Raw genomic sequence first — 9,367 nt, forward strand, 5'->3', positions numbered from 1 at the left:
CATGAGGCGCGCCGACATCGTGGCAGGCCATCGGCCCGCAGCCATCTTCATTGTTGAGTCACCTCCTTGCACACACACAGGCAGCATGACAGCCGGATCTGCTCGGCATCGTTTCGGATCCGGTCGTCATCGTACCGGATCCGAGACCCCCTGGGCTCCGTTGCCGCGGAACACCGCCCGCGCCGACGAGCCGCCTTGGCAGTTCAGACAGCCGCGCCCACCCAATATCGCTGGAGGATGGGGAAGGAACCCCACCACCGCCCTCCTTGCGGGCCGCACGGGCTTCCGTCGGGGCCCACTCGAGTGGCGGCATGGCGGGCGGGGTCGACGGTGGAAGGCGGCAACTAGGGTTTGAGTGCGCTCTCGAGTCGCCTAGGAACGGAAATGCAGAACGGACAGGTCGTGGCCGAGAAGTGATTGAGCTGATGCTAAGACACAGCCGTCCGGACATGGAAGAAAAATCAGACGCTCCAACATATGTGTTTCAATAGTTGATCTTCGATGTTGCAGCTATTATTTTCACATGTTTCATGGTGAATGTTGCATGAAACATGGTGTTCATGTTTGGGCGGAAATATTCGTATCTGAGAGTTATCTGAGAGTCAAACGATTTAATTAATTTTTTCGCATATATATATTTTTGATGTTGTGGATGTCTTATTTCGATGTTGCAATTGAGCGTCCAATGGGAAAAATTCCCGTCAGATGCCCAGACACTAGCAAACCCGTAATATAATATAGATGGACGACACATTATACACACATGGGTTAACTGGATTGCCCTTGACTTACGCAAGTGCTATTCAAGCTATATATCTAGCTGTTGCATCAATTCAGTCCTGGGTAGGCAGTTGAGCTAGCTAGCTGCGTTATATATGGATCGGATGGGCCGATCGATCTCGCTTATACCAGTCCCGTGCCTGCTGCCTGCTGCTGCAGGGAGCGGAGACACGACCACCACGCACAGGCCAGGCGCGCGGTGGCGGCGGCGAGGATCGGAGACGGTAGGGTAGTGGTTGACGATCATCGATCAGATCATGGTGGAGGCCGAGAAGAAGAAGACGACGACGACGGCGACAATGATGGCTTCGTCGTGGTCCATGGAGGCGGTGATGCTGCCGGCGAGCATGGTCCTGGTGCAGGCCTTCACCATGGGCGCCCTCCTCCTCTCCAAGCTCGCGCTCAACATTGGCATGGAGCCCTTCGTCCTCCTCGCCTACCGCAACCTCATCGGCGCCATCATCGTCGCCCCCTTCGCCTTCTACTTGGACAGGTACGTACTTACAGGCAGAACGATCGAAGCCTATGTAGCTATTGAATTATATATTGTTAAAAACTTTAAATTGTTATCTCTGAGTATTCCGTCCCTAGCTGGCTAGGTAGCACATCATCATATAACCACGACTTGTAAGCAGAAAATCTGGTGAGAAATTAAGATTACTTGGCCAAGTTCTGAAACCTGCATATTCTAGGGAGAAATAAATTTTTGTTTTGCATGTCTCTAGTTTATTGCTTCTTCGTTCATACGCTCCTCAGAATGCAGATAAACTACTGTCTACTAGTAGTCTACTACTATACCTTAAAAAACGCTCTACCACTCAAAGTTTATGTTATTGGTCGCTGTCGTAGAATATCGTTTTCCGAGGAGTCAAATAATTTTAAATTTGCTAAGTTTATATAAAATAGTATTAATATTTATATTGCAAAATAAATACCATATATAAGATTAATCATGTAATATATGTACTAAATCTACCACAGGTACGGTTGCATCACCGCACCGTACGTTTGTGGTATGCCGGCACGGCTGCGTCTGCTAGATCTCTCTTGCCTTGTGAGAAAAAAGCATGCATGGCCGGCGCGCTAGCTGCCTTGCATTATTATATTGAGAAGCACAAGGGAAATTAAAGTGGAACACGTATGTCTGAAATGCCTGAAATGTGCTCGGCGCGGCGCTATGCCGATCGAGGTGCGTGCATCATGCCGTGGCTTTTGCCTCTCTCTCTCTCTCTCTCTCTCTCTCTCTCTCTCTCTCTCTCTCTCTCTCTCTCTCTCTCTCTCTCTCTCTCTCTCTCTCTCTCTCTCTCTCTCTCTCTCTAACTGAATAGCAGATTAGTTACGTGCGTGAACACAAGATCATATCGGTTTCAGCAATGCATGTGTGCCTGCTAACTAGTATATAGCTGCTGATAGATAGTCTGAACGGATTGAAGCTGCTAGCTAGCTAGCAATGCAAGCAAGGCTTGCATGGGGCAGCAGATATGCCGTGTGGCGAAGGTGTTTGTGATGTAGCGGCAGTTGTGGCATCTCCTTCCTTGCTCGGCTCAGCACGGCACCGACAAAAATGACAACCAATGTTTCCATGCCTGCCTTCTTGCTTGCATTGCCTAACACTTTCATTCAGTCCAGTTCTTGCATATATGTATTTTCCGATCCTTTATTTGTATTAATTAATTTTCTTGCATATATATATATATATATTACTGGCTGATTAATTAATTTAATCTATTATTAATTAATTAATAGTAGATTAAATTATGCACGCATCAGCCAGCACGCATACTGGCTAATGCGTGCATAATTTAATCTACTATTGAAATGAAAAAATAACTGTGTAGGACATCCAAGGTTACCCCCCGCGTCGCTCCCGCTGGCGACCCGGGGGGCGCCGCGCGCCGCCTTCCACCCCTCCCCCGCGTCGTTCCCGCTGGCCGCCGCCGCCGGCAACCTCCATCCGAGCGGCGGCGGCGGCCCATGGCCGTGCCGAAGTCGGCCCGGCTCGCTCCCCCTCGCCCTCTCTTCTCTCTCCTATCTCCTTCCTCCTCCCGCCCTTAGGACGTCGCCGCCGGCCGCCGGGGCCGGTCCCGGCCTGCTCCTCGCCGGATCCGGGCCCCCCATGGCCGGATCCTCCGCCGGGCTTGGGTTTGGGCGCCGGATCTGCCGCCCCCGGTCGGTCCGCCGCCGTCCGGGCTGGGGCCGTGCCGCGCCGCCGCCGCTTCGGTGGCCGGGGGGCGGTCGGTGGCCGTCCGTGCCGCGCCGCTGCCGCCGGGGGCCCTTGGGGCGCGGCCTGGGCGTGTCCGCGCCGCCGTCGCCGTCTCTCCGTGGCCATGGCCGTGGCCGCGCTGCTCCTGGTGTCCGCCGTCTGGGGGCGCCGTCCCCGATCGGTCCGCCGCCGTCCGGGCTGGGTCCGCCGCCTGGGGGCGCCGTCCTCGTGGGGGGGAGGGGGTTGCTGGCCACCGGCCTTCCCAGCTGGCCGAGGCCCGGGGCCGCGCCGCCGCCTCCTCCTCAGGTGGCCGGGGGGCGTGGCTGCGCCGCCGCTGCCTCAGGGCCGGGGGCCGTTGGCCTCACCCCGCCGCCTCGTGGCCGGGGGCTCGTGGCTGCCGCCGCCGCTTCGTCTGTCGGTGGCGCCGCTCGCCCAGGGCTGCCCTCCTCTCCCGTCGCTGCCTCGGGTGGCCAGGGGCGTCTGGCCGCGTCGTCGCCGCCTCGTGTGGTTGGGGAGGGGCGTCTGCTGTCATCGGATTTGTGTTGGGATTAGGGTGAAGGCGAAAGCCTTGGTCCATATGGGCCGGTGACGGCGACGCCCGAGGGCGTCGCTTACCTTGTTGAAGGCGTCACTCTTTCCCCTATGACCTCTTCGGTGAGCTTTTCAGGTGAAAGCCTAGACCATGTTGGTCGGACAACGACGGCGCCTTTACGTCGCTCCCTCGCTGTGGGCGTTGTCTTGGAAGCTCTTGCCGGTGACGGTCGATTGCTCTTCTCGGAGAGGATCCGCTTCTGCGCCTGCCTTTGCTTAGTTCCTCTACATCGTCTAGGTCGCGTTGGTCGTCGGTTGGCGGTTCTTTGCTGTTGTACTATGCTAGCGGATGCTTTGCCGCTGTGTTGCTTTGGCGGATGCTTTGCCGCCATCGTCGTTGGTGAGAGTTCTCTTCGGGCGGATGCTTTGCCGCCGATATTGGTTGGTCGGGTGGATGCTTTGCCACCTTGTTTGTGTTGCGGATCTTCGCATCTTTGGCGATGTAGCTCTTTTGCAGGTTCAGTTGTTGGTTGGTGCTGCGCCGGTCTTAGGTTTGTAGGGTTGGAGGTGTTCTCCTCTGTTGTGCTTCTGCTGCTGTGTCTGTTTTGGTTTTTGGGTGTTTGTCTGTGTTTTTTTCAGTTTTTCTCTGTTTTTAGTCCTTTGTGATCTTGTGTTGGTCAAGCTCTGTTTGGCCGCATCAAGAATTGTCTGTAAACTGCTTTCTTCTTAATGAAATACGTGCTCAGGCACGGTCGCGAAAATTTAATCTACTATTATTATTGTTATTACTACTATACTAGTACTAAAACTCCTCCTGCCGCTGGTGGTGGATTCTGCTGGATGGATGGATCAGAACGAAAGTAATTAGCAGCTAATGTGCGGGCAGGTGTTGGTGTGCAGGTCGATGGTGAGTAAGGTGAGCCTCAAGGTGTTGGGCTGGCTGTCCATCAGCGCGCTGTTCGGGATCGTCCTGGCCATGGGGCTCCACTACTACGGCCTCCGCGCCACGACCCCCGCCTACTCCGTCAACTTCCTCAACCTCATCCCCGTCGTCACCTTCCTCATCGCCGTGCTGCTCCGCCTCGAGAAGCTGGCGGCGCGGACGTGGGCGGGGCGGATGAAGATGCTGGGCACGGCCATCTGCGTCGCCGGCACCATGGTGACGAGCCTCTACAGGGGCCGGCTGCTGCATCCGTGGCCGACGCACCTGCTCAAGCACCACGCCGCCACCGCCGTCCCGGCGCACCGCAACATGGCCCTGGGCACCGTCTACCTCTGCGGCAGCTGCCTGGCCTACGCGCTCTGGTTCATCGTCCAGGTCCGGGTGGCCAGGGAGTTCCCCTGCAAGTACCTCTCCACCATGCTCGCCTGCGTCTCCGGCACCGCGCAGGCGCTGCTCATCGGCGCCGCTGCCAGCCGCGGCAGGGCGGCGTCGTGGCGCCTGGGCTGGGACCTGCAGCTCGCCGCCGTCGTCTACTCGGGGGTGTTCAACACGGGCGCCACCTTCTGCCTCATCTCTTGGGCCATCTCGCGGCGAGGGCCCATCTACCCCTCCATGTTCAACTCGCTGTCCCTCGTGGCCACCACCGTGCTCGACTCGCTGCTGCTCGGCACCGACGTCTCCGTCGGCAGCCTGCTGGGGGCCCTGCTCATCGTCGTCGGCCTCTACGCCTTCCTCTGGGGAAAGGGCAGGGAGATGCGCCAGCAGAACAAGCAGAAACCGCCGGCGGCAGCCGTGGAGGTCATCAGCAGTAGTGCTGCTGCTGCTGCTGCTGCTGCTAATAACAACGGCGACGAACGCGTCTAGCTGCTTAGCTAGTCGATCGATCGCTCGATCCATCAGGGGTCGATCGGAGTCAGTCAACTAGCTAACATCATGTATCCATCGATGATCTATTCATCATCCATGATCAGGAGCTAGCTGAAACGAAACGCAAATAAAGAACAGACAGCAGGCAGAGCACTACTACAGAAACCTCAATTTATCTCGGTTGGAAACCTCATATAATACTAGTTTTCCAACCGGAATTGCTATTGTGGGACAAAGGATCTCGATCCTTAGTTCCGGTTGTACCAACCGGAACCAATAGAAATTTTTAATCACGGTTGATATTACCAACCGGAACCAAACATTATTAATCAATAAATATAATGTAATGTCCCTAGCTGTCCTAGTGGATGATGGATCGTTAATTTGATCGTTCGCCATTCAGTCGTCTGTGCACTATACTCTTTTATTAATGTACCTTGGTACTCCTTTTTGTTGCTTTTGCGTCTCCCCTCTCTTTCCCTTTCCTTTTGAAACTAGCTAAAGTTTGGACTCTATAATGGCCACTAGTGGAGGTGCACGTGCCACAAGCACGTGTTTAAAGAACCATTATATTTAAAAATAGCACGTGCTTAAAGAGTTAACTATATTTAAAAATAACATGAGACTCAAAATTGATATAACAAAGCAAAGTTGAATTACATTGAATAATTACTAAAAAAACAACTAAATTATTTTTATATTAAAAATATAGCAATCCACTCCATTCTAAATCTAAATAATCCCCCTTATGAAGTAGGTAAGAAAAGGAAAAAAAATTAAAAAAGTTTCCTAGGTAAGAAAGATAACCTTAGTCCCTACTCAAACATTATTTGAAAAACCAAAGGATCAAGATTATGTTACAAGCCAGGTTTACTAAAAATGACAGAATTTGAGCTAAACAATTACATACATGTCCGTGTCAAATGTATCCTTTGGGAAATAAATATTTGAAACTGAAGGGGCCTCCGGTAGCAGCGGCTCTACTGTCTGGGCCCTCACGTAGTGCCGCGGCGATGTCCCGGCCTCCGACGGCGCGCTGTCATCGCGGCATGGTCGCGTCGCCATCACGTGCAGCGGCGTGGCGGCGATTGGTCGCGCCGTGGACGTTCTCCGTGGTCGTCCTGCATGGCGGCGCGGCGGCGTGGTGTCGTGGCCGGCGGCGTGGTCGCGTGCATGCGGCGGCGGCATCCACGGCCAAGCGATTGGTCGCGCGGCGGCGTGGCATCGCGAAGGCGACCGCGTGCGGCGCGCGGAGGAAGCGGCGTGCGGCGAGCCGGCGATCGTGGAGGAAAAAAAAAAGGAAAGCGCTAGTCAAGCGGTGCGCACAGAAAGGGGGCGTTTGGGAGGAAGAAAAAGGAAACCTCGCTGAAATCAATCGAATCAAGCGATGCGCGGGCGAACGGGTACAGGCGGGCGGGTAAGACCCGCATGGTGAGAAAAGAAAAGAGATTTGGGCAGAAATATTTTCTTTAATGTGCTTTTGTTTTTCACCAAATTTGGTCAAGCACTTAATTCTTCCATGTGGGCCTTAAAGAGTTGTTTTGTGAGAGGGATGACTAGGTTAGAGTTGATGGCAATTATTCTCAATTCTTTCATCCTTTATAGTATAGATGTTTGGTTTTCATTGTAGATTCTAGAACACATATCTCGAGAAGGAAATCTCGCATGAATGAAGTACTAAATGAAGTCTATTTGCAAAAAAAATTTAGGAATAAGTGTAATTTTTCGCGACAAATCTAATGACTGTAATTAATTGATGATTGGTTACAGTGATGCTACAGTACCATCATCTAATCACGCAGTCAAAGACCTCATTAGATTCTTCAGGGTTCCTGAAAGATCGGATCGGATGCTCTAGCCTAAGAGGGAGAAAGGGTGAATTAGGCAAGTTAAAACTTTAACCTATGGCTCTAACTAATTTGCACAATATTAAACTAAAACATGCTATCTAGATGTGCAACAAAAGTTGTACTAGGTGAAACCCCTATCCCAAAAAAGTTTAGCAATCTATAGCCTTTCTTATTAAGAAACTACTATATGAAAGTAAAGACACACAAATTGCTAGTATGAAATGCGGAAACTTAAAGAGTGGAATAGGAGGAAACAAACTCTCGACGCGGGTGATTATCCCATGGTTCGGTTAGCCACAAAGGCACACCTACATCCACGTTGTTGAAGCACTCACTAAGAGTATCGCTTCTCGGACATCAAGTCTCTTCCGTGGACTTAATCACGGTCACCTTGATCCTGGGTTCCACTAAAGAGCTTCTCCACGAAGGATGGGGTCTCCACGTCCCCCCCTACAAAAGTTGTCATCGCCGCTCCATACCAAGTCGGAGGGTCGATGACGTGCCGACGAGCCTTCAAAGCTCCAAGGTGCCGGCGCACCGAAATCTTCTTTTGGTTCACTCAAGAACCACAGCACAAAGGCACAAGGCCTTGCAATCTCACTCACTAAAGAACTAATCTTTACACAACACTCTCAAAGTGTGCTAAGGGATAAAGATATGAACACTAAGCTCTTGAATGGCTTGGAGATGTTTTTGGGTGTGTTTGTGACTTTCTTGAACTCCAGCAACTCCAATATGGCCGGGGAAGTCTATATATAGGCCACCAAGTGGAGAGAGACGTTGATAACTTTTCTGCGTAGCGTCGGATAGACCGACGGTGGGGCACCGGATCATCCGGTCACACTGTGCCCTGAAGTAGCCGTTGGGGCTTCTGACACATGACGCAGGAGGCACCGGATGAACCGATGAGATGGCGTCAGTTCATCCGATGGTCATCGGATCATTTGGTGCTGAAGGCATCTTCAGCTCATTGCTGACGTCATTGCTCCGACGCATACTCCGGTGCCTCGTCGGATTATCCAGTGCTGAAGTCTTGGCTTCAGCCTGCTTGACATCGTCTCTGGTACACACTCCGGTGTTTGCTCCGACGCTTCCTTTTGACACTGTCGGATCATCCAGTGCAGCTAGACCTTCTCCACGTGGCCACTTATCAATGCACCATATTGCACCGACGCTATGGCGTCGGTTTATCCGATGGCAACCGGATACTCCAGTGCCACTGCGTCGGATAATTTGGTGCTACTGTAAACTGCAGAACTTGTCCATTTCAATCTTTGTTTGAGTTCTTTCTTCGTGTTTTGCTTTACTTGGCCTTTTTTGCTTCATGTCTGAGATCTATTAATGTTCACTTGACAAACTCAGTAGTCCCATTGATTATGTTGTTACTCAATCATCAAAATCACAAACAATAGCCAAATGTGGCCATTTTCCCTACAGTTCCTAGAGCAGGGGTTATGAAGTTGATTTTGTAAATTACCTTTATTTGACACCTCTAATTAGCAGTCAAAGTGCGTTCTAGCCCATTCAGAAAAGAACCATACAAGGCTACTGTTTCGAATTTCGATATGCTACATTGCTACTTTTCATATTGGAATGGAAAATAAACCAAAAAAGGTAAAAAGAAACAAAGGAAAGGAGGGCAGCTAATACAAAAGAAGCTGAGACAGCAGTATTTTGGGCATCGGAGTTTTTTTAGCAATATGAAGGGCATCAGAGCGGTTAGAATTCGGCCTTGTGTATCGTTAAATGCAAAAAAAAAAGCCCAAGTAGTTGCTGGGAAAAGCCCGGTCCCTTTTGTGCCATTGGGCCAGGCTAGGCTAATTGGGCACTACACCTTGAATGAAGAAATCTCCGTGGTGCCATCTAGACTAATTGGGCATTACACCTTGAATGAAGAAATCTCCATGGTGCCAGTGCCATGCATGATACTCTCTCCTTAGCCAGACTGCCAGAGCATATATGTACTTTTTTCCCAAAAAAAAGAGCATATATGTACTTCCATATTTTACTCGACCCACAGTATATATGATAAAATCGTACTTATCCTAGCTCATAAAAAATCTGTTTTTGTCGGAGACAAGATTGTGCAAACGAAGGATGGAAAAGTTCAGGTGCAATGGTGTGTGGAGAAGAGATGGTGAGCCGACCCCCGCCTTATCCTCCGCACCCACCTCGCCGGCGAACGCCACGCCG

General features: G+C 51.6%; 1 protein-coding gene across 1 annotated transcript; it reads left to right on the plus strand.

Annotated features, from left to right (window-relative positions):
* The first annotated feature begins 1,080 nt into the window (after positions 1-1,080).
* On the plus strand, positions 1,081-6,237 carry LOC120653888 (WAT1-related protein At1g09380-like). Its single transcript, XM_039931566.1, has 2 exons — positions 1,081-1,273; positions 4,415-6,237. Exons 1-2 carry the CDS (start codon positions 1,083-1,085, stop codon positions 5,319-5,321), a joined length of 1,098 nt encoding a protein of 365 aa, XP_039787500.1. The 5' UTR covers positions 1,081-1,082; the 3' UTR covers positions 5,322-6,237.
* Positions 6,238-9,367: the final 3,130 nt, after the last annotated feature.

Source organism: Panicum virgatum, chromosome 1N (assembly GCF_016808335.1).
Source record: "Panicum virgatum strain AP13 chromosome 1N, P.virgatum_v5, whole genome shotgun sequence".
Lineage (NCBI taxonomy): Eukaryota > Viridiplantae > Streptophyta > Magnoliopsida > Poales > Poaceae > Panicum > Panicum virgatum.

Bases quoted from the DNA above. Each gene is read 5' to 3' on its own strand.
- LOC120653888 (XM_039931566.1), top strand. From the start codon at position 1,083: ATGGCTTCGTCGTGGTCCATGGAGGCGGTGATGCTGCCGGCGAGCATG. The intron at 1,274-4,414 runs GTACGTACTTAC...GTTGGTGTGCAG, and splicing joins TTCGCCTTCTACTTGGACAG to GTCGATGGTGAGTAAGGTGA.